Raw genomic sequence first — 26,124 nt, 5'->3', positions numbered from 1 at the left:
ATTTGTATTCCCTATATTCTTTGTCTTTCTCTAAATTTGACCATTCCTTTGGCGATGTGAGTTAACGCTGCGGGGGCAGTCTTTGCTAAAAGAGAGTGAGAGTGGGAACACAGGGCAGGAGTGGCAACTAGACAGGGAGTGAATGAGGCCGTATTTGCATAAGCATCAATACATTTACTTTAATTTTTGCTCTTTCACATCATTATCTGTAATGCCTTTTTAAACTATACCCTTTGCCTTCATCTGTCTCTCTCTCCTTTTTGAAATCTCCCCCAGACATGGAATTCATATGGCTGTACTCCCTGTGCCAATGCATCCTATCTGTAGCTGTAATTGTGGTGAGTGTGAGGTTGTGCATGGCGGTCAGTGGCAGCAGTAGGGTGGCTGATGTCCGGGAGGGAAACCATGGATCCAGGCCCCAACCTGGGAGTGTGTCGTGCTGTCTGCGGCTGTGCCTGGGCTGGGTGGGTGCTGTAGGCGGCGCAGTCGGGGTCCCTGTGAACGTGTTACTCAACCTGCGAACCCCACAGTGTCTGTACACGTGCATAACCTTTGTGTGCTGCCCCCTGCTGGTCAGGCAGTTTACCATGTTCCTGTTAATGATGCTCTCACTGGATGCCCACCTGCAGCATCGCATGGCAGACAGGTGAGTCTAGAAGAAAATTAAATGGGTTCAAGCTGTAGAAGTATACAAATCAGAGTTTAAAGAAACTGTCAAAGATTAAGGGGATAGTTTGGATTTTTTTGAAGTGGGCTGATATGAGGTACTTTTCCGTAGTCAGTGTATGGAGGGGAGCATGCCTCCAGTTTGGAGAAGCAGACATCAGAACAAGCTTCTCTAACTATGGATTTTAAGTACCTCATACAACTCCAAAAGTCCAAACTATCCCTATAACATGGTCATTTAATTATCTTTTTTTTTTTTCAAAGACAGGGCACAATTAAAAGTAATTGCACTAGAGTTAGCCTGCAGCTTATCATCCAAGATACCTTAAAGAAATGACATATTTTTCTCAGAAACATAATAATAAAGCATCACATACTGTAAATTACAAAAAATGCTTTAATACATTTGTACAGTATTTGTGTGGGTGAGGGTGAACGTGTGGGTGGGACAAGTCAACACTTTCAAGAGTGCTGTCAGCAGTAAAGGAAGAAAAGGGTTTGTCCTTTGCTCATGAGGCTGCGTTTCATCACACATTGCTTATACTGCCATCAGAGCAACACAGGGGCGAGTGAATATCAGTAGGCTCTCAGGCTCTTAGATGTTTGATTGACAGTGACCTACAAATCCAACATTTCAGTGAAAGCAAGCTACTTTTATGTCTTTTTTAATGGCCTTCAAATGCATCTCACCTACTAGATAACCAGTTGGTGTAATAAAGTTGGGTTTTTTGTAGACATCATACAGAAGCAGATCTCGTTCAAAAGTCAGAATTTTAATGATAAAATGAAACACCCCTTTTCCTGAGAGGAGTAAAGTGAGCCACATCCTCATGTTTATAAATGGCAGGTACACCTCAGTGATGACCCGCCAACGAGCTCTGTGTGTGGTTCTGCTGTGCTGGGTGGGCTCTGTCCTGTCCTCCTTCGCCCAGTTCATTGGCTCTGACATCCTGGACACCTGGAGACGTGGCGGGACTGGCCCCGGAACATCTGGCCTCGGGATGGTCGGCAACTGGACGACCACTTTACCCCATCTCACCCCTTCACCGCCCCCTAAGTACCATCATGACCGCAAAGTCATTGGAACGTACCTTCCATACGGAGGATTCCTTTCAAAGTTTTATGTGGAAGACATGCACAACTTCACCTACGCTGAAATTCACAGCAGCCACTGGGGAGTGTGCGCCCCTGATATCATACTCAGTCCCCATTTCCTAGTCTATGTCCATGGGATGACAGTGTTTATGCTCCCCTTGCTTTGCCTGCTGGTTATTTACCTTGACCTGTTATACATCAAGCCTAAGAAGACTCCTTTTAGTCATGCAGACCCCCCTAAACATGACTCCTTTCAGATCCGTTCCCTGGCTCTGTCCCTCTCCCTTTTAGTTCTGCTGTGCCTGCCACTCCACATTATTCATGCTCTCTTGCTTTTCAGCCCCAGCACCAATCTTCCTACCTGGGTTCATGCATTTGCCATGTTCCTCTTCCAGCTATATAGCCTTGTGCCCCAGATCCTCTTCACTCCTCCTCAAAAGAAAGTGGGGAACGAAAGGGCATCCTTTCCTCTTTCTGTTGCCCACCTTCCACCTCCCGTACCCCTTTCCAGAGGAAAATCTGTCCGCATGGCCCTGTGTGAGGCAGTGCAGGCAGCTCCATGGTCTTCGGCCAAACACTCCCTCAAAGCCAAAGTGTGCCCAGAGGTCTGAATTCTTAACAAAATTGAAATGGTAAACATTTGCCATGATCTTCAAGCAGATTAATTCAAACAATGTTGCTTCCATGTTTTGTGTGCATAAAAAAACGCTGGTGTTTGACATGAAAAGCTTGAGAATTAAAGAAGAATAAATAGAGCATATTCCTGTTTGTTGTTTGCCTGTTAACTAATCAGCAACCTTGTGCACAGATGCTGTGAATAACTCACAAATGAAAAGGCCAGTTAATTATCGGGTCCCGCACCAAATGTCAGTGAGAAAATTAAGTCTCTAGATGATGACTGCTATCCTGATCACAGATGCCTGTTTTCTTTGACTGCTCTTCCTATGGGTCTTATTCTAAGCCTATTCTAAGTCTCTCCTAAGCCAGCCACCGGTAATGTAGGTATATGAGTGACAGCGTTTAATTAAACATTCAATAATAACATGTGGTCCACAGAGGATGCAGCATCTCAGGGAAAACATCATTAACCTGGCCATGACACAATTGTCAAGACTGTTTTGATTAAACTTGTAAATACAATGTGATACTCTCATGCAATAAAAAGCGCCTTGCTCACTCTAATTGATTTGTTCATCTTGAACTGCATTAGTGCGAAGAAGTAAATTCCTCTTTTCTGCATGGAACATTGAGATGACATTCAACACTCCCTGTTTGGCATGATTGTAAGGACGGTCTTTCCTTCCCTTACTCTCAGGGTTATAAGTTGTTCAATGTTTTCGTCAGTTAATATGTTCCAGCTCTTTCCACGGATCTTGTGTCGTTTTTCATATACTTCTACACTCATTATGCCCCCCCCCCCTGGTTTCTATCTCCTCTTTATGCAGCCTATACTCAAAAAATACACAGAATACGGTATGTCTTCCATCACTACAGAAAAAAAAAATCACTGACTGGAACGCATTATTGATGGAGAAAATGGGAAGAAAAAAAATCACCAGCTTCCATGGCACGCCTGCCCATTCAATTGTTCTCTCTGCCTGAAAGCTCTCTGCTTCCCGATTATGCTCAGCCTCGACACACTCAGGCACCTCAATCATTGTCTCATGCAATGCCACCACTCGGTACACGTCTTCTTGCCTCGCAGGGGTCACAATGACCATCCTGGAGACACCAGAGTTTGTTTTACAGATGGATAAAACTGTGTCAAATCCACCGTGTAATTCCCCAAAATATTTAGCGTTTGTTTGGATGGAGTGCGTTATCTACTGCGTCTCGTAGAAATGAAATATGAATGTCATAAATGGGTAATAAACGTGGAATTATCTGACGTGAACCCGTTCCAGGACATTAATCGGTGAAACTAGCATCAGGGAGCAAACTCGTGAGTTATTCACAGACTTCTTGCTGTCATTACTGGCTATATAATGTTACAATCACTGCATGTCGTAAACTGAGGCAGGAATATAATCGACTGTTGTCTGGCTTGTCCCAATCTCATTTTTGCTTGTGTGTATCGATTCGATAATCACCCTCTATGGTCAGGGTTGTGGCCGGATTATCATTAGGTCTAGCAGCTTTTTGTTAGGGTCAGATAATGACCGGTTTTCCCACGATGCACCAGAGCAAGCAGTAACCGCATTAGGGACAATAAGTCCTGTGAATGTGGTTGAAATCTTTAAACAGAACACATGAAATGGTTCTCAAACTAGAAAGTTTACATCTCCCAGCAGAAATAACAATCAACAAACACAAGCAGACTGAGTCGATGTGAATCCCTGAGGCATACAAGGACACGCTCCTCTGTTTTGAAGACATATAAACGGACAATATTCTCAGTTTTATTAGTCGTCGACCACAATTGCACGACCTGTGCTACCTTTCATAAACTGAAGATATGTCTGGTGTCGACTTGTGTATATGTCTGAATTGTTTGTTGGCCAGAGTGTCAACTCAATGCTGGTAGCGCCTGGCAAGTCCATTACTTTGATTGCCATTTGACAATCTGTCTTTATGACAGGCGACCATGGAGCCTTGCCATCGATGGAAGAGAAACACATCGATCTATCACCCGGCGACCTCCGGCGGCTTTCAAATCTAGCCCTGTGCACAGATGGACATGTTGAGTGCTTCTCGACAGAATCGGGTATTGATTGTGTGGAAGTTAATGGCAGAGTCATATTTTTCTATGTGCATCTGGCTCAACCCGCCTGTCACCCTTTCTTCCCCACTATCTCTTCTTATGATTCATTAGCGGCGCCACAAAACCTCTTGTTTTGTTTATTCTATTTATTCTGAATGAGCTGCCAGTGTCTCCGTCGCCTTCATCTTTATCTTCCCACATATAACTCCACTATTCCCCATTGATCTAATCATATGCTGCATCTCCTGTCCTCTTTTTTTCGCAGCACTTCAAAAACAGCACTTGTTAATTACACAGTAAACACACCCAAAAACCAGTCTGATCCCAGAGGTTATTTTTGAATTCTTTTTTATTTTGTCGTGCTTTGTATCTTTCCCCTATAAAGAAATAGTTAGCTATATATCAACAATGACACATGGACTCTAAAATAAACAAGCGTGAAAGACAGGAGAAGAGACGACTAGGCACAGTAGACGAAGAGAGAGAGAGAAAGACTGGGAAAGAGAGGAAAGGTAAGAGTGGAAAAAGACAGCAATTTCTCTACAGTAGAACCAAAAACAAACCATGGGAAGTGTACATTTCTTTAACATTTACAATTTTAATAATAACAACGGCAATAATAATAACATTAACAACAATCATAATTGTTCAAAAACAATAATAATAATTAATAAAAAATCAATAAGACCTCTGGTTTCTCAGAAAGACAAATGCTTTTTTTTTTATTCTTTTCTTTCTTTTCTTTAAAGATCACTGGACAGTGGTTTGTTCGGCTTTGCACCTCTAAAGGCTAATATTCTGTGTTAGTATAGTTGCTTCATAATGCGTTTCAATAGTAAACTGTTTTTTTTTTATTTCTTAAAAGTTTCATTTAATTTATGTTGCTATTCTTTTTTTTTATACAAATAAGGAATTCAGAGATATGTATACTTGTTCTGTCAACATGTTTACTGTACGTATGAATGTGTGCATGTATCTGCGGATGTGTGGTGGCAGAAAAAATATCCAACCATTTCATTTTCTCCTTCATTCACTCCCCTTGCCCTTCTTATTGAGACTTCTAAACCTTTTTATCCTCTTAATGACGTTCTAAAATAATTAAGCTTTCCTTTAATGCCTTAGCAAGTCATATTCTTTTCTTCTTTGTCGGGAACGCAGCCCACCACTAATCCTTTTATTATTAGGAGCCAACAAAGGAGGAGCGATAGAGGGGGGCAGACCGAGAGAAAGAGAGAAAGAGAGATATAAGGGAGAGGGGAGAGGATGGTAACAGGTGAACTGAGAGGAAGGAGGAGATGGAGAGTTAATTAAATGAAAAGAGAACTACCTTTGCCTCACAGTGAGAGGTAAAAAAAAAAAATCACTACAAGAGGATTCCTTTGCGCAAATTATTGTCAGGCCACCCAACAAGGAAAACAAAACAGGACAGCTACCTTGTTCATAAGTCTGGATACTAACCAGGAATCTGGGCTCAAACACTCCAGGAATTAAACATGAATTGCGCTCTGTATGAAGATGCTTTGGCAATTTAAAAAAAAAATTCTAGCATCTAGCGCTCGGCAGCTCCTGGTCAACTCAACTTCCCCCTCCTCACACACTGTTCCCACTGTCTACATCAGTTGAACACTGAGCTTTGTGAAATAGATGATTTTCTCCAGGCATGGAATTATAGCACTCATCTGCCTCTAATTCCCCTTCCACTTTGGTGGCTGCACGGGCAGAGTGCCTGTTTTCTTTGGGCTCCCCACTTCCTTCTCGATCAAAATAATTATGGTATCATTCTGTTATTGTCTACAATCACCTTACCCTCTCCTCCCCACTCCCTTGCTCTCTCCATTTTCCCCAGCTCCTCCGACTTACAGTATATGGCACAGTCGTAAATGGCTGGTGGGTCTATAGGCTCTCTTTTTCTCAGTCTGTCTCTGTTGTGTGTGTGTGTGTGTGTGTGTGTGTTTGTGTGTGTGTGTGTCTGTGTGTGTGTGTGTGTTGAGGATATGGAGTGGAATGGAGCGGGATGGATTGGCTGTGTGCAGTATCTGTATACAGTCGTTTTCAGAAGGCCGCCTGTTATGGCGCTTGGTAGAGAAGTGTGTGTGTGTGTGTGTGTGTGTGTATACTGTATATAAGGTGGGAGACAGGTATAGGAAGGGATAAGGGGGATGAGGTCAGAAGAGGGATAGGGAAGGAGAGGGGCTACAGTAGGTACTCCTTCTTGCCCTGGCTGGCGTCGTTCCCATTGAGGAAAGCTTCCTGAACCTCACCATGTTCATCCAACCCACTGGCCTCATGGGTAAGATAGGAACCTGAATGTAAAGAGACAGAGAGAGAGAGACCAAGAGGGAGATTGGAGGGGGAATGTTAGGTGGCAAAGCGTCATGATCACTGCAGCGCCATGCAGCGTTACCAAACCAAACAGCACTAAAATTATTGAGTTCCATACCTGTGACTGATTAATTCATTAGTTAACTGATTGTTAGATCAATACCAAGCAAGAATAGGCTCTCGTGTACGGTATGAGCCTACCGGCGGAAATTAAAGGTTGGGGATGGATGTGTGAATAGAAGAGGCAGAACAGGAGAGGCAGGTGGAGAAGATAATAGAAGACAGGGAGGGAGGAGAGATTGGCAGAAAAGGGTGGAGGGAAGGTTAGGTGCAAGAGAACAATGGCACCTTTGCGTCACTCACAAAACCTATCAAACACATTTTAACACCCCTCAGGTCTGTATGATTAATGATTCGGTGCAGTACAGGTTACAAAGAGCGAGAACTGCTCAAGTCATCTTCCTGTTTGAGTGTCCCTTCACTTCAGGGGTGAGTGACACTCTAATTCTTCTTACCACAGGGGCTGACTGGCGTTCTGACAATTACGACGGGCAGAAGACAAAGCCCTAATGGCTCTGTCCCAACATGGTTTGGTTGTAATGGGCCTGTCTCTGTGCTGATTGGCGTTCAACTCATACTGAATGTTGACTGACGGCTTGTCTAGCTATAGGCTAAGTAATAGCTGGTTGCTGCCTGCTACACTGTTCTTTGATCATTTCTTGGCAGCTGTGGTGCACAGGCGAATGCTGCCAACATGGGGGCACTTAAAAAGATAGGGAAAGCAGGAAGGCTGCTTTTAATAGATGAGCCTTGATACACTAACATATAGTCATAAAACATGGGGACCACACCTACATTTCCCACCCCATCCTATCTCTTCCGCTATCCTGGCCAAGGTCGTCCATCATGGACAGTGCACGCCTGGAGAGGAGCATCCCATTCTGTCTGCTTTGCGCTGACATTTTTACACCTCAGTTTAAAAGATTATTTTCAAAGAAACTGGGTGTAACTGGCCTGCAATGATTTTTTCACAGCTTGTTACACCAGAAACTGGCAAGATGAGAAATCGTGCCTGTGAGAATTGTGATGAAATACTAATAATATAATACCTTTTATTTATATATATATATTCGTCTTTTGTGTTACTTGGTGTGTGTGTGTGTGAGTGTGTGTGTGTGTGTGTGTTTTACCTTTTTGTCGAACAGAGCACCAGATGGTGACAATGAGGACGCAGATTACGGTGAAAACCAGCAGTGCCAGAACGCCCCCTATCACTGCATATGGTACTGCACTGTGAGTCTCTACCACTGCACCGGGATCTGAGAAAGAGCAAAAAAGACAAACGTTGTGTGTGTGGGAGGAGTGCGGGGGTATATAAAAGGGACATATGAGATAAAAGGAGAAAGGAGTGCAGGCAAAGAAATGGAGACAAAGAGAGATGGATAAAAAATTAAAGCAGGAGAGATGTTGTTCGGGAAAAAATATATAAAAGTGAGAGAAAGAAAGCACATTAAAACGGCAGCTTGGGAAAAGTACGGGATGCAAGAGGAGAAAACAGAAGTCAATATCTTCCATCCAACTTATTATCACCTTTCATCACCCCCCACTGCACAGACGGCCAGAATGGGTGAGAAAAAGGTGGAGAAATGAAGAGAGTGAATAAAAAAATAAGTATGTCAGGCTCTAAAAACCCACTCCAGCCAAGCACCTGTCAAGACCACAATGCATTTTGAATGAGGGAAACTTCGAGTGTGTTTACACCACACTCCGAGTAGTTCAGCCCTGGGAAATGAAATCAAACACCACAAGATGAGTGAAGAGAGATAAAAAGAAAAACCGAAAAATACAGGCTAAATTCTGTGACATTTTATGGTATAAAATTGCAGCAAGTGGTCAGGAATTATTCATGTCAGCCTCCCCTTTTACCTTCTTTACACTGCTGTAAAGAAAATGGCGAGTGCTAAAAGAAAAGTAAATAAATAATTAAAGAAAGTGTAGTTAGTCGATTAGTCAGCTGACAGAAACATTTCATTGACAAGTGTAACAGTTGATTTATTATTTAAGTCATTAACGTTAGTCATTAGCGTTAAATATTTACTGGTTCCAGCTGAATTTCCTGCTTTTTTATTTTTTTACTCGCCACTTTAAATGTGCAATGTGTAATTCCTGGCAACATGCTTTAAACAATTGGGGGCAGCATTTAACCTTGTGCAAGAATTGCATGATTTACTAATTGCAGTGATGTTGAATGACATGAAACTGCAGATTATAAACCACCACCCATATATTCTGCGTTATGGTAATGGAGGAGTCCTGGCTGCAAAAAAACAACTTAGCCTTGGAGCTAGCAATCTGCATTGACCGCACATCTGCTGACTCTGCTTCCTCTCTATCAGGCTGTTGGTCTCTGTACTCTCCACTGAGTAATCTCCACCGGTATGAAGCTAGACTGTACAGGAAGCCGTCCATTGCGATAGTCTCGCAAAATCTCAGTTTGGGTGTCCAGGTCGCTGCGTCTGTGCTCTACAACTTCATCCTCTCATGTTGAACTGGGGGCATGCTGGATGCTACAGTCGGTTAGTAGTCACTCTTATCATGCTACTGCAGAGGTTTGCTGTTCTTGATCTTGAACAGTATTAGTGGTTAAAAAAGGTGTTTTAATGCGTTCGTCATACTGCGAGCTAATCTTCGTTAGCCGCATTCTGCTGTTTGCGACTCTACCGGATTTCTCCATTAATAGTTTATAACTGAAAAAAATTGTCTCGATGGCTTATTTGCTGAGTGCATTTGCCGTAAAAGGCCCTGGGATGATTTTACGGCAGAAATTCACACTAAGACCAAGCATGTGTCTGTATAGTTTCACCAGTAAATACTTTTTAACAGTAACAAAAGCAGGTGATTGATAGAGCCCAGAGATACAGAGACAGAGAGAGAATTGGTTGGCAAAGTATTAATTCAAGTAATCTGCCCCCCCCCCTCCCGCGTCTGGATTTAAATACTGACACAGTGTCTGAGTCACTGATAATAACAAAATATTTTCTTTTTTTGATGGGGCTGAGGGGGTGTAGTGTAAGAGCTGGTAAGGCCAATAGGAGACAAGGACACAGCGTTATTGATGCAGCTCCTGGACCTTGGCAGAATTAAAACATGAATCATTAATACAGTGCTAACACATAAAGATCAGGAGGTTGTGAGATGAGGTGATGGAAAGGAAGAGGAGCAGGGATTGTCTGCTGAAAAAAGGGTGCTTTCTTGAGCATGCATTTCTTGGAGGACAAGTGTCTCATTGAGCACTATGAAAAAATGCATATCATTCCTGCTTATGATCCAGTACTGCTGTGTTCGTGTGATAAAATGAAGATCGGTGCATCTGGAGGCACACAGGGTGTGTGATTCGACGTGATAGGATCGAACAGCAATATTTCACAGGGGATGAAAAAGCAAGGTCTCAAGCGCTATACCTTTACCTCATGCCACCCTGTGCTTAATTCAGCGCAGCCCAAAGCTCCACAGGAAATGAATCGCAGTATTAAAAAGTGTGTTGTTTCTCCGAGGAGCCCCTCACATTATACATCAGTGTTGACTAAACGTTCTCTAAACTGTTCAAGCTGTGCTTTCTCCTACGACTCTTTATGACATCTCTGCACATGCCCAGCAGGTGAACAACCTCTACCTGCCGCAGACAGAGGCAGCGGCAACAAAGAGAGATGCTCATGCTCCATTTGCTTCATTTCTCCTTTTAGGCAACAGAGAGGAGACAGAGAGCAGCTGAAGGTATGGAAAGAAAGGAGAAGAAGAGATGCCAGCGAGCATGTGTTTGTGTAAGTATGAGATGAATAGATTATGTAGATAAATAGAGGGAAACCAGTGAGAGCGTGCAATTTACCACACACACACACTCAAGGTAGCACAGTAGTGCCCAGCAGCCTCCTGACTTGCTGTGTAACATCATCATCATCATCATCAGGGAGAATACAACAAGACACACCTTGATCCCTGATCTTTCCTTCTCTCACTCTATCCTGTATGTGTGTGTGTGCGTGTGTGTGTGTGTGTGTGTGTGTGTGTGTGTGTCTGTGTGTCTGTGTGTGTGTGTGTGTGTGTGTGTGTGTGTGTGTGTGTGTGTGTGTGTGTGTGTGTGTGCGATAAATATGTTAGCATCTCCCTGGCCCTCCAGAGGCCAGCATCAGTCATTGCCTGTTCCTTAAACACTTAATGCAGATTCATTAACAGTTCCCACAAAGCACCAGGAGACCCACCCCAGACCACACACACACACGAACACACACACACACACACACACACACACACACACACAAATGCTGATTCGGCAAAGTGTGTGTGGGGAGCATCAGCAACAGCCAGTGATAAGAAAGAGTGGGTGCAGGCACGTACGCCCATCTAGATGCAGGGCAAAGGACCGTTGCAGCATAAAAAGTGTGTGTGTGTGTGTGTGTGCGCGCATGTAGTTGTGCCCGTGTGTGTGCAGAATACCCGAGAGTCATCGAGGGGAGTGAAAGACACCAAAGGAGAGCGGGGAAGGTCAAGGAGAGAGATGGAGGGTAGCAGAGGTAAAAAAAACAAAAAACACAAAAAACAGGTGTGTGTATGTTACTGTACCTTTTGCTTCCGGAGCAAAGCTGGGTGTTAGGAGGGTTGGGGTGACGGAATGGGAGGTGTTTGGTTGGGTGAAGGGAGTGGTGGGAGTGGTAGCGACTGACACATGATACAAACAGGGACACAAATGTTATTGCATTTTATAGAACTTGCAGTGACATTTCATCAAAGGCGTTGCAGGTTTTCATCGCAAAGTTACTACAGCCTATAAAAGACGACACATGCTTTATTATTTCTGACTGAGTTCCTTGGCTGCTCCACCTCGGCATCCTGCTCTCTAATCATTGGACAGCTCGTCTCTTCCAATGTGTTTTGAGAAGGAGGAGATAAAATACAAGAACTGGAGGAAAGACTTATTTTAAACGCGCTGATCAGCAGTTGAGGCCGATGCCATTTCGATGCCAGAGACAAATGTTACTAATTATTTTTCCAAATGGACCGTGTTTGCAAAATGGAATCGATCTCGACCCCTGACAAGCGATAAGGACAAATTATGTTCTCTGGCAGGCCTCCATGCCAGCTGAGAAGACATTTACAAAAGGGAAGACATGCTTTAAAGCAGGGGCTGAAGAAAATCATACCTGGCAGACTGACATTCATCTACGAGGCATTTGGAATATATAGGAACACATTCTCTATCACTGACACCTTTTCCATGGTACAATGGCATGAGAGACAGAGACATTGTCTGTGACAGATGCATTCCCAATGGAGCAGTGCCATGCAGGGACTGTCTCATTCAATGCAGAACAATAGTTTGGATCTTGACACATTATCCAAATCAATGGCTGAGACACAATGGTAGGTAGAGAGGTGGAAAGGGACAAGTTCATATTGCTGTTAAAGACAAAAATAATAGCTGACAAGAAGAACTAAAAGGGGAGATGGAAGAGTGGTGTGTGAAATATGTGTGTGAGCATCAGCACTTTAAGAGTGAATAACATGGCACTTCGTCAAACAGTCTCTACAAAACCACAGCGTGAGAGGTAGTCTTTACATTCGAAGTCAGGGCGGACACACAAGCGCACGCACACACTGTTTGGAAATACATGCAGGCTTGTGCACACACATACCCAGACCACATGTTCATGCACATTTACACACACACACATAATTGGTACAAACATTCAACACAGCCATAAAGGCGACCACGCACGCACACGCACACGCGCACACACACACACACACACACACACACACACACACACACACACACACACACACACACACACACACACACACACACACACACACACACACACACACACACACACACACACACACACACACACACACACACACACACACACACACACACACACACACTGCCCTTTCTGCTCAGGAGTAATTTATTGGTAAGTATTCCTCTGTCTCTCCTCTCCACTTCTCCCACTGGCCCTGAGATCATCAATCTCTTTTTGCACTCTTCTTATGTCAGCACTATACCTCCCCCCTCCTGATTTTTTCCCTTCTGCAAGCCCAGCCTTGGTCTTCTTCTCTTTGTAAAGAAATGCTACATGATGTGTAGTGTATTTTCATGGGAAAGACAAAGAGAGTTTTCTGCGAAGAAACGTAAGAGCTGAGGAGGGGGGGGGAAGGGATACTTTCTCTCAGATAAAGAGAAAGAGAAATTATATAAGTATGCGTGTCTGTCGCTGCTATCCTGTATGGATGTGTGTGCGCGCGGAAATAAGTACGTGTGCATATGGTTGTCACTTGAGCCTGAGGATTAATGGCCAGGGTAGCTGCACTAATTAACTGGACGCTGATTAATTTCTCTTGACTATCATGTATGACCTAAAAATTGTTCTCACTATTTCCAACTTCTTCTTATCGTTCTTCTGCCATCCTTCGCTTCTTTTTCCTTGTTCTTCTTCAAAAAATACTCTTGCTTTCATTAGCGTCCCCTCCCTCCTTCACTTTCCTCCTTTCTGCTGCTTCTCTTTCACTCCTCCTTGACTACGTTCCCTCACAGCCTCTCTTCAACTTAATTAAGGAGAATGCCGTACAACTGTCGTCCTCCTGGCCGATAGCGTCCTTTTTTCCCTACATCATATTGTTATTCATTAACACTATACGGCTGCCAATCAGGCACACAGCCCATGTTATTTCCAGGGATGGATGTGGCGGCACTTGCGATAATGACGTTTCTCTTCGTATCTCATTCTCGCAGAAGTGCGCCTGAGGATGCTGCGCCACCATTTTGGATGAGCCCTGTTTTTCTTTCATGTTCCTAATTATGAGGGCCCCGTCCAGAGCAGCAGTGGCTCTGGCTGTCTACCAGCGCACTGAATGCTGGACATTGGTCAGGTGTCAACATTACTGAGGCCATTGCGGCCAACACTGATTGGCTCAAAACTCATTCAAATTTCACTCAGACGTCAATAGAAGTGTGTTGTCACTCGTGGAAGAAAACTACAAAATTGATTCTGCATTTACTTTGACTGGCTTCCCCTGCCACTAGCCCCCAACCATTTTCCACTTTCATTCTCACTATGTTTTTGAAAAGTCGCACTTCATTAAATAGAGGACTATGTTTTCATTCCAATTATCCTGACAGCTCATTACAGCAGCCGGGGAGACACAAACTAATCTCTGGTCACCTAGCTTCCTTCTCCATCTCACTATGTACCCATCATTTCATCTTTCTATCGCTCCCCTATGTTTTTACATAAATCCTTCTTTAAAACATTAGTCTCTCTATTCACTCCTGTGCTTACTTTTTTCCTGTTTGCTCAACTAAACACACACACACACACACACACACACACACACACACACACACACACACACACACACACACACACACACACACACACACACACACACACACACACACACACACACACACACACACACACACACACACACACACACACACACACACACACACACACACACACACACACACACACACACACACACACACACACAGTGTTACATATTATATGCAATCTAACAATTCTTATCTCCTCATCTGTACATCTTTCTCTCTCTTTCTTTAGCTCTCCATCTCCCACACTCGCTCATGCAATTCAATTCTAATGGGTTTTATTGGCTTGGCGATTCATCTGAGTGCAGCAGCTCAGTTCAATTACATAACGGAGCCCTGTGGGCTTTCACCAGACAATCAGCAACACTTTTTTCACAGTTACATGCACACAAATTCACGTGCACCTTCGCATTTATACACACATAAAAAAAAAATCCAATTTCTCCTCAACAATAGTGACACAGAGATGAAACAAACATCAGAGACCACACACTTACTGTGCATCTTAGTGTGTTTGTAATATGCATGAGTGTGTGCACTCAAAACAATTCAAAACAATTTCTCATATTTATATCATTAGTGACTTTCTGAAAGTTGCAGAAACTTAATTTCACCGTATTAACTTGTGCACACACGTCCTAAATCCTAAAGACATCAAAGCACATGCACACACACACTCACACAAAGTTACATGTACACACAAGTGTGACCAGTCAAATAAAGCTCAGCTTCAATGCATCACGTCTTTGCCACAGCCCAGGCTCCCCGGAGAGCTTCCCACCTCTTGCTCTCTGTTCTCTTTCGCCCGCATTAAGCCCGTCTCCCCTCATAATGTGACAGCGCCTAAAGCACTTGTGACAAATTGGCAGCCACTTTTGCCTGAGTTTGTACTCTGTGTAAAGACCCTGATGGCAGATAACTCTCTCCAAGGGAAGCTTGACACGAAATGAGGAGAGAGATGAGAGAGAGAGCAATGGTAGTTTTTCTGCACCTGCAATAAAATGGCTTATTTTCTGCTGACTCATGCTTTACAACACACATCCTCTAGCGCTCTCATCTTGCCTCCACTTCTTCCCCCAGTGCACCCTGGGATTCCCTCTGGGAAAGCTAGGAGCACACTAAACTAACATTCCGTTTATCTGACAGGCTGTGGTACTGAATGTTAACCTGCGGTCGACCTCCGGCGTCCTTCTCCATCTTCCATCCTTCCTCCCTCCATTTACTCCTCCCAAACTCCTCACTCAGTTGCACTATCTGCAACATATTCCAAGAAACCTTATTTGAGTAAAGCGACTGAACTGCAGCTGAACCGAAAATGGAGGACAAACTGATGGCAAGGTAAAAATCATTTAAAAAGGGTGTTGGAGGAGTGAAGAGAGGAAGAAGAAGTGGACAGGAGGTGTAAAAGAGGCACGATCAGCAGGCGGAGTAATAGAGAGGATGGATGTTGAGGAAAGGAATCAGGCGAGGGTGAGAAAAAAGAAGCAAAGGAGGAGGGATAAACAGTTGAGAGGAGAGCGGGATAGAGCGGGATAGAGAGAGGAGAATAGTTCTGACTGAAATAAATAATGAGAAAAAAGTGAGGCATAAGAAGAGAAAGAAGAATGATACCGCATCCTTTTTCTACGTTAGCTTTTTTACAAATTAGATGGTCACTATTTGAAAAAATAAAAAGCTAAGACACCTACAATAACAATGTGGGAGTTGGGATGAAAAACATCACTCAGAGTTAAGAGTCATCTCAGAGTGCAATCATACTTATCTTCTATGTACTGATGAACTTTGTAAGTATATATGTGTATAAATATCACCATTTATTTATATAATTTGCAATTTATTTGCATTGGCAATGATGTAGACTATATCAAACATGTTTTATAGTTTATTTATATTTATGTGCCATTGACAAAGATACACATATCACTGGAAACATTAAAGACTGAATACAATGAGTTCATTTGACATTTCTTGTGAAATAATTAACATCCCGTTAATGCCAGATTAGGTAAGGCGTACAGGCAAATCAAAAGTGACTTTCAGTCATCTACAGATTAATATGATGGCTGAATCAACAACGCTGAGCTCTTTGAGATAAGGTTTGAAACAATCTGCCCAGTGGGCGAGTACACACATTTTTTTTTAAGTACAGCAAACCACCACTGATACGGAGCTACAGAAGGAGGATTTAAGAAGCTGATTGCTGAAAATCTGTGGTGCAGAGCAGAGGAGTTGAAGACTGGCTTATGTTGGTTATGAGGATTTCTGCTCTTTTATGGATTTTAGTGGAAGCAACATTCCTTATTTAAATGTACCCTTTTTTATAATAAGAAAGGATATGAAAAAAGACGAGATAAATCAAATTAATGACCAGCAAGGAGCAACGGCATTGGAATAAAATGTGATAAATGATGAAATGAAGGAAAGGAGAAATGGCACAAAGAAGAACAACTGCAGACGACAGCTTAAGACTGTTGAGGGAGGAAGCTGAGGAGGAGGGAGAAAGACAGAACATTTTTCTACAGAGGTGGCAACGCACATCAAAGCTCGACATGTCTAACCTTCTAGGATAGAGAGAGAGAAAGCCAGAAAGTGAGATGAAGAGAGAGGGAGGAATGGAAGTGGGTGGGGATGTCACCTTTCATCTTGCCACTGTTGCCACCCTCGATGCCTGTGGAAAGCTGCCATTATATGTGCTGTTTGATGCTAGACATGCTCGTATGAGAGCGCGCGACTGGTGTGTGTGTGTATGTGAGAGAGAAAGAGCATTAGCGTGATGGATAGATGAGGGGGCACTAACCAAAAGCAGCCCTAAAATGTTACATAAGATATCATGTCTCTACCTCCTCTATCCATCCCCGTGCCACTGATCTACCGTTCAGGTGAATGGCTGCACTGACAGGAGCAGCCAGCAGGGGGAGAGTAGATCAAAACACGGCAACACTGCTGAGTGACAGGAGCGTGCCTGTAATTAGGCCAAACCAGAAATGGATTGTGAAAGCACAGGAGCCTCTAATGACGAGCTAGCTTTGCAATTTAGCTTTGCTGCCGTCCCAATAAAACCTCGCAATTCCAATGCTTTCCCTGTTTTACACATCAAAATTTGAAAATATGATTCAGACTCAGGGAGAAAGTCGGCTAATTTTCTGAAAAAAAAAAACCTTTATCGTGAATGATACAAGATTTTCATGTGATGTTGCAAGCTCCACCATCATCTTCTTTGAGCCACGGTGTGGAGTCTATCTGGGTCAACCTTCATTAAGAATTTAGCAAAAATGAGTGAATCGAGGTGCAAGATCTTGTAAAACCTGGAAAAACAACAAAAGAGCCTCATCCGCATTTCCCCCTCCTCTGATAGTTCTCCTCAAGCAACAAGCAAAGACAAGTCGCCTGAATTTTAAATGCAACAGATGTTCCACTGTTTTTGCCACGTATCACCATGTGAAATGCAGAGGTTCAGTATTGCTTTATAAATTAATACTTAGTACTGCTGTGTTATAGCGTCTGTTGTCTCATACGTTGTCAGCTTACACTGTGGAATTAATTCAGGTGTCAAAACATCTTCAATCTTTAATTATTGCACTTGACAACTAAAGTTACTCTGGACTCCTGAAAGAAAGGATTGGGTTACAGGGCACAAGATGAATTGGTCTTTTTACAAGAGATAGCCTGAATAATGATGTTAGTGACTAGTATGTGAGCATGGCAGCCTATGTCTTCTTGCAGGATCAATATCTCTGTTGAATCAATTGTACAGAAGGTTTAACAAAGGTTTCCTGCTGTGTACTGAATCAGGAAAACAAATAAAGCTGAAAAACAGATGAGACAAGCATCAGGATTTAATGGGTGTGTTGCCCAGTGGCAGTATAGTGAGACTCCAAGAACAGTGGGAAGATAAAAGGGTCGATACAATTTAAAATATTTCTTCAAAAAATACCATCAAAACACAAGAACGAGAAATGTTTGTAAGAAACAAAAGCCCTATTGAACATACAATTCGGAAGAGTTAACAATTATCTGAGATACTAAGATTGGAAATGAAAACAATGGTGGAATCAATGGAGCAAACTTTTCAAGCAATTCTAAGAAAACTTGCAACATGTGATTAACTGTCAACTATAGTTACTCACCATACACCAGAAGGGTGTAATGATCGGCAGCGCGTCCGTAGTTGTTCTGGGCCTGGCACAAGTACGTCCCGTTGTGTGATTGGCTGAGCCGGGAAATCTGAAAGGTGGGTCCGGAAATCTCTGCCCTCTCAGGTAAGGTGTCATTAATCTTGGACCACTGAATGTTCCTGGGCCTGATGGGAAGGAGACAGGAAAGGTTTAATGTTTAATAATAGTGAAATTATAAGTTGATGGATTGAGCTGATTCGTTGTTTAAGTCATTCATCAAAGAGCAAATGTCTAACTTTTGCTGTTCCCAGCTTCTCAAATGTGAGGATTTACTGCTTTTCCTCTGTTTCATTTTCTCTGTTTGATTAGTAGCTTCATTGAAAAAAAAAACAATATTCATGATAATCAAAATAATTGTTAGCTTTCACCATTCGATTTAGAGCTCCAGCTTGAAGAACTTGACCATGAGTCAGCTTCACATGCCTCCCACATGAATGCACTCAAATATCCAAACAGCATAATGCTATATTGTATTCCAGCTAGATTATAGATTTACAAATATAATTACTTCCGCTAGTTTTTCTATTACCTTTACAACCAGATATATTGTGTGTTGTATGCATTACTTAGTTATGTGTTACAGTAACAAGCAGTGCAATTCGAAATTTAGTAATTGTATTAAAGTTACCAGTCACGTTAATGTTTTGTTACTTTGACAATTTTGGGGTTGGCTATGTTCACTGTTTTACTGGGAGCCTGATGGAGGGTTGATATCAGTTAAAGCGGACATATGCTCATTTTCAGGTTCATACTCAGAGGCACCAGATGGTTGATCTGAGAATATCACACAAACAGCTTTACTATATAAACTATCTATTTTCCAATTAATTACACTTTTACTTAAACGTCCCATATTAGGCCCATATTCAGGTTGATTCATTATGAGTTTCCACTAGAACCTGTTTACATGCTTTAAAGTCCAAAAAACACATTACTTTCCTCACACTGTCTCTCTGAATAAGCCTGTATTCACCATCTGTCTGAAACGTTCCATTTTAGCGCCTGTCGGCCCAGTCTGCTCTGATTGGTCAGCATTTCCAGGTCTACTGCATCTGAACTCCTGTGTCTGAACTCCCTGTGTCTACACTATCACTGACTGTAGCGGCACTTTTCTACCTGTACCTATATCATGTAGAGTAAAGTTGTGACATCACAACCCTACAGAAGTCCTGATGGCTCGTTTAAAGGCACAGCTTATGAATGTGCATTTCTCTGTGGATTGAGCGTTTTGATACCTTCACAGTATCTATATAGCACCACAACCTGTTTTATAGTAAAAAAAGGCACGGAAATCTCAATTCTTACAACATGGGAACTCTAAGTCTCAGCAGAGAGACTGGTCTGGGATGTGTTAGCTTGGCACAGGGCTGGAGGTGGTGGAAAGCAGTTAGCCTCCACCACAAGAGGATAAATAGGATTCCTGATAAATCCAAAGTTGTCCTATATACATAACTGTCTCTTTACATGTTACATGTCGCTGTTAATGTAACTACTGGTCTGAATCAACCGGTTTTGTTCAAAATTGGTGTGAAACCAGCATACCACCACTATCTCTTTAACTAATACCACTGGAAGATCGAATCTTAAACATATTTGGTAAAATCTAAGGTGCTAACTTGTATTACAACTGAGGAAGTGAAAAGAGACAAGGGATCAAAGTGCAGGCACCGTGGGATGCTATAAAAAGAAAGGTGAAGGAGGAGAGTAAAGAAGCCTTCAGGGCGAAGATGACATGAGAAGAAAGAATAAAAGGAGCTCGCAGAAGGAGCCAATGGCAGCAGAGGGCTGCATCCTGACAAATTATGAGGATATGGATGGTCAGAGGGCGGTGATGGTGTGAAAGGGTTGGCAGGAGGGAGAGAAGGGCAGATGAGAGAGAAATAGGGTGTCAGATGTGCAGAGTGGAGAAAAAAGACGAGTAGAAAGAGTGTTACTAGAAGAGATGGTGTGCTAGAAGATGAAGGGAAGGAGTAGGCAGACAAAATGAATTGGTCATGAAAGACGGGATGGCAGAGCAGACAGGAGGTGCGAGGATTACAGAAACATCCTGGCGAAGAACGCTGTGTGTTTGTACTTGCATTTGTGTGTGTGTGTGTGTGTGTCTGGCTGAGTGTCATGGCTCATGCCGCCCTGGCAAAATTACAATCCTGACTCATCTGGGTTCTAAGGACATCTAATTAAACCGCTTTCTTGCTTAGTCAGACACACTCCTCCGCTCATCCTACACACACTAACAAAATCTTTGCCTGTACCTCTTTCTATAACATATACTTGTACTCCTACACACAGTAATTCGTTAAACGCTAACACACAAATAAGCAGGCAATTAAGCAAAGAAGTCCTCTCCATCTCTCCTCGTAATAACAAACCAACAATGAGTGTACCCCTCCACCAAAAGGAAGTGGCAAATAATTGGTCATTAATACTTAACAGGCAGTTAACAGGGCCAGGGAGCAAGCGGGAGGGTGACAGGGGTACTTAAATGTGTGTGTGTGTGTGTGTGTGTGTGTGTGTGTGTGTGTGTGTGTGTGTGTGTGTGTGTGTGTGTGTGTGTGTGTGTGTGTGCAGTCCAGCGTAAGATGAGGGTCAGAGTCCAAAGTGGCCTGCTGTCCCATCTCTCACACACATACACACAGAGAGTCCCCAACCGGCCGTTACAAAGCTTTAGTGGGGCTATAGCCAATCTCGCTCTCGCACGTGTGACACACACACACTCTCACTCTCTCATGAAACTTTATTGAGGAGCTTTAGTGGACTTGATGCCCACAGACAGACGGACCATCTAGGGGATGGTTTAAGAGATTAGGACCGAATACCCTTCTGGAAAGTGCACAAAGGACTGTGAACACACTAGAAACAGGCTTTGTTTCAAAGCTGGCTCTTAGAAGTGTTGACTGCTGATTGGGATCAGGAGGTCGAGCATCACACACAGAGTCACCTACAAGTTTACGATATGTCGACATATGTCGACATTCACACTCTTCTGACCTCTCTGCCTTCTCTCAAGCTCTTTTTCTCTCTTCCCTCAATAAAAAATGGATCAGGTGGTTTTTATCTGTCCATCAACAATAAATATCAGGTCAACCCTTCTAGTTGTAAACAAATTTAGCAGCACCTTGCGTCTCTGGCACTGTCATGATTATAAAAATATCCTGATTTGGTAAAGTAACTAACTGTAAGTTTACATGGGCTATATTAGACCCCCTTGGTTTGACCTAATTAAAGTGAAGGAATGATGCATTTGGGATTCAACGGCCCAAAGAAGGCCTTCATCATACGTGGAGGAGAGCATGTGGTCAAACTTAATTCTGATAGTCGATTTTCCTACTAATTACCCTGAGAGGAGTCGATACAAAGGTGCTGCTCATTTCTAAGGTTGGTTCGTAGAAAGCACAAAGATATCTTTCAGTAATTATAGGGAATATATTGAAGTTGGTGGAGATTAGTAGTACTTCGTAATTACTCAGTTTCCAAGAATGGCCCCTGGAATTATGCGGGATGGTAATTATATAGAAAGAGGTCAACTTGGTGTTCATTTCAACAGCATATAATAAAGAGAGAAGGGGTAAGATCTATTCTATGCAGCTGGCTATTTGAAGCTACTAAGGGGGAGAAGCTTCCACCCATTTTTTAACCTGTATTACTGTAAGGGCTGATAAAGCACATACATTCTTTTTATAGTGATGTCCTGCTTTACTCTCACACGGTTTGTATATATATAAGAAAAATAATGTCTTTTCTAAACATTACAGCATGTAAACATGTTTAAATATAAACCCAAAATACAAATATCAACCTGAAAATGGGCATACTATGGGATTACTTGGAAAATAAATTGATTATAAAGTAAAGCTGTTTGTGTGATATTCTCAGATCAACCATCTGATTCCTCTCTGGGCTCATAAATCAAACTTCAGGCAAACAACCTTTTGGTACCAACTCACCATGGCTGTATCTGTGTGTGTTTATCTGTTTAGACTCAGGAACAAACTCTTCCAAACTCTCCTGCAGTTTCTTATTTTCGTAATATTTGTTATATATATACACTTCTGTGATAAAATATGCCTACTGCCTACAGCTATCAGCTTTTTATGTGATGTAACAACCAAAATGTCATTGCAACAATTTCCCAAAGCAGTTTTAATGTGAACTTGCTGTCCCATAATATCATTGTGTAAAAATGTAGTGTTTGTCAACAAGGTTGACATTGAAACGTCCTTAAGCCGTTTGGTTTCGACTCATTTCAGTTTTGCAAGCACAAACGCTTTATTTAGACAAACCTGTTATTCTTTCTGATTATTTTGTGAGGAATTCATTATGGAATGAGAGAAAACATGAACTCACTGCTTGTGAAACCTTTTTGGGTTGTCAAAGCAGTGATGTGCGCCAGCTGGTAAATGTGCCGGTTTTTATATTTTGTTGAAGGTGATGTTGAATGCATCTTTTTTTTTAAAAAAAACCATATAATAATGGCAAGACAAGCTGTGATTCACACTTTAGGGGACAGCCAAGGTCAGTGAGACCTTAGAGTCCGGTGTAATAAGGTTTCTCCAATAGCTTTTCTTTGTTAACTCTATTGCCAATAGCAATGATGGCACATGTGCTGTGCAGGATGAACTTGCGTGTATATGTGCATGTGTTGGGTACCACCATATTAACAGATTCTATAGCAGGGGTCAGCAACCTTTTTTCATATGAAGTGCCATTTGGAAATTTTCTTCAACATAGCCTCTCGTCTAACAGACCAGCTCTGGCAGCATTATTATTTTCCCCCACCCACGTAGCCTTTTGTGAAGAAGGAAACAAGTAGTAGTTAATTAGAGGCTGAGTAAGGCAGTTCTTCAAGGAATGCAGATGGAAAAAAAGCCAATCAAACTTTGGCATGTGGATAAGAGGCACTTTAACATAAAAAAAACCCTTCTTGAACACTCATTGCTAGTGTATCACTGGTTAAGCTAATATGTGCCTAACAGTCAAAATACATGGGGAATGGATGTGCAGCGTAAGTAGGTGGTGCGCAGCAGGGTTTTTTGTTTACCTGCACAAACTCCTGTCAGTAGGCATGTGGCTGCTGTCAGCTTCACTGTGTGCAACTGAGTTTTAATGTAGTTGGTTTTGCAGGCTTTGGAAGCTGTGCTGCCTCACATTGCCCTCTGGTACAATGAGATATACCTTAATCATTTTTAAACAGAAAAACATTATAGCTGTTCAATGTATTTTTTACCTGCCGGTGGGCAGCGGAGCTGTGTACAGAAAGAGAAATATACAGGAGCTGTGTAAAAATAGAGCTGAGCCGCGAAGCATCCGGGCGTGTGCATGCGGCTTGTGGTCCATGTAGCAGCGCACTCTGCTGTGGGCAAGCCATGTCATTACGCCTACACAGCTCATGTATTTTGGCCATAAGGTTGCTGACCCTTGTACCATGAGTGAGAACAAGGTTTATGCCATTATGTTGAGTGTAAAATAAGCACCAACCACAGAGACTTCCTGGTTGATCCAATAAGGAAGTGCCAAAAATTGCAGTTCGCTGAGTGGCCACAGGTTTCATAATAGAGCAGTTTCTCATTGACCCCCATGATAAATAGGCCTTTTCACAGCATAAACATATTTAAGGCACAACAAAACCATTCTAGTCTCTATGTTAAGGTCATATCTCCATGTAAACACTGAGAGGGTTGAATTTTTTTGTACCAGGCTAGTTTTTATTTTATTGGAGGTTAAAGTTAATGAATAATTAGGGGCATGGCCTCTTGAGGGACAGCTAGCTGCTGGCTCCCACTTCACCTCCTTTTTTGGTAAGAGGAAATGAGGAGTTAGTTTGACAAGATGGCGACTTCCATGGGCATGGATGATGAGATCAGAGAGAACAGAGCTCAACAGAAATGCTACTTCCATTTTTTTATAGAGTCTATGGTGTAAAACAGCGGCGTCAAACTCAAATACACAGTGGGCCAAATTTAAAAACTGGGACAAAGTTGCGGGCCAAACTCAATATCTACAAAAAAAAAAAGACTGCAAATGTGCATGTTTTCCCTTCTCTCCAGATGTGAAACGTTGAACCTTTTCAGTGCAGGTCCTTGTTCTTGTCGTGGTGTTTCTTATGTTTTATTCTTTGGTTACAGCCACGGTGGCTCTGCAGACAAGACAAACAGCTCTTTACCTTCATAAACAGATCATCTGCCTCCCACCGGTGCTGAAAGCTCCTGTTTTCCATCTTTCTTTGGCTGTTTTTGGGGAGGGGTGGATTCAGTTTGTCTGCAGAGACTGGTAGCGTGGAGGCTCATGTTTGTCAACAGAAAAGTAGACGTGTATGTGCTTTATACTTGCGGGCCAGCTCTCATAGAACCTTGATATGATCTTGCGGGCCAAATATAATTACACCGCGGGCCAGATTTGGCCCACAGGCCTGAGTTTGACACCCCTGGTGTAAAAGGAAGGCATAGCTAGCATTTATTGAAGGCAGAATAATTCAGCCAAAGTCCACACACACACTCATGCACATAGGCGCACATGCACGCATGCAGAGACTTACAGAGGGTTCCCAGTGACGGAGCAGGTGAGGCTGAGTGAGTCGCCCTCTCGCAAAATGCCAGAGGGGGGGACAATTCTCACTGTTGGTGCAACTGTGGAGAAAGAAAAATATTCACGTGAGAGAGAAAACAAGAAAAGCACAATGGAAAACAAAATGGATTAAAGGAATCAAAATGAAACGACAATCAGAAAGGATAGAAAAAAGATCAGAAATGAGAGAGAGAGACTGCGAGCGAGTGAACAAAAAGAAGGATCAAGGGAAAATTGAGAAAGTGTCAGGAATAAGGATCTTTAACATCTGTTTCCAAGGCAACCAGCCGACAATCCTACGGTTGAGACACCTGTTATCACAAGCAGCCCACCATTCCAGCAGCTGCTGCACTGCACTTGCTTCGGTAACAAAGCAGTGGGAAGCTGAATCCACGCTGACAGTTGGTCATTATTACCAGTTCTCTGGCTGGAGGAACCACAAGCTTGCAGATTGACAAAACTGTTGAATATCAATCATTGTGATGTATTAACAAACATTAGTACATGTGGCAGATTAATTGTACCCAAAGACTGATGCAAAAGTACTTGGTGAATATATGAATAAATATTTATATATGTCTGTGGAATGTTTGACTTTCAGAAATGACTGATATATTGTTTAATACTAAACTATAGGGAATTCTAAAATGAGGAGATAACGTATGGAATATTTTAATATTTCTTAACACTTTTCGCATATACTTTAATTGAATATTAATAGTTTTGATGTCTCAACTATTGACCAAAAATCTAAATCTGTAAATTGTTGTGTTACTTTGTTTACTGAATTTTAAAGCAACATCATGCAAATTAATATCATTAAATAGTAATCCTTACTGATTGTAAGAAGTGAGTTTTGTTGTTCTCGATTCAAAAAACAAAAGACAGAAATGTAAGGACTAAAGTAGTAGAAGCAAAAATGTTTGATGGGATTAGAAGCAAACAAAAGGATTTGCATTTCATATTACTACATTAACTGATGAATTTTCAAGGATATAGATTAGCAGTCTGACAAGATTAACACTGAACCGTCTACAGATTTGTAGAAAAAAAAAATACGGTTCTATCTGAACTTATTGCCCGGAGAGAAAATTAGACTAAAACCAATTATGAATTTAAATCTCAGTATTTTCACTGTTAGCTTTTGCCTTCCTCGAATGGACATAATTTATACAGTCGAGATTTCACAGCATTCCAACTTGCAAAAAAGCCAG

General features: G+C 42.3%; 2 protein-coding genes across 5 annotated transcripts in view; one reads left to right on the top strand and one right to left on the bottom strand.

Moving 5' to 3' along the window:
- Positions 1-278: 278 nt before the first annotated feature.
- On the top strand, positions 279-2,372 carry LOC310949983 (adenosine receptor A1; the record flags this gene model as incomplete). Its single annotated transcript, XM_083917623.1, has 2 exons — positions 279-646; positions 1,514-2,372. 2 exons carry the CDS (start codon positions 279-281, stop codon positions 2,370-2,372), a joined length of 1,227 nt encoding a protein of 408 aa, XP_083773749.1.
- Positions 2,373-4,824: 2,452 nt separating this feature from the next.
- Positions 4,825-26,124, bottom strand: part of cadm4 (cell adhesion molecule 4) — a 151,980-nt gene continuing 130,680 nt past the window's right edge. For 2 of the 4 annotated variants that reach the window (XM_083918408.1, XM_083918407.1), the window contains exons 5-9: positions 24,882-24,972; positions 18,302-18,474; positions 11,405-11,500; positions 7,975-8,103; positions 4,825-6,765 (exon numbers count right to left, since the gene is read on the bottom strand). In XM_083918408.1, the coding sequence (XP_083774534.1) occupies positions 6,656-6,765; positions 7,975-8,103; positions 11,405-11,500; positions 18,302-18,474; positions 24,882-24,972 (599 nt within the window). In that variant the 3' untranslated portion in view covers positions 4,825-6,655. Of the gene's footprint in view, positions 6,766-6,902; positions 6,982-7,974; positions 8,104-11,404; positions 11,501-18,301; positions 18,475-24,881; positions 24,973-26,124 lie in introns of all 4 variants that reach the window. The other 2 variants (XM_083918409.1, XM_083918410.1) reach the window with 2 other exon arrangements.

The sequence above is a fragment of the Echiichthys vipera genome, assembly GCF_963691815.1.
Source record: "Echiichthys vipera genome assembly, chromosome: 8".
Taxonomy (NCBI): Eukaryota; Metazoa; Chordata; class Actinopteri; order Perciformes; family Trachinidae; genus Echiichthys; species Echiichthys vipera.
This window is presented reverse-complemented; position numbering and strand designations above follow the sequence as displayed.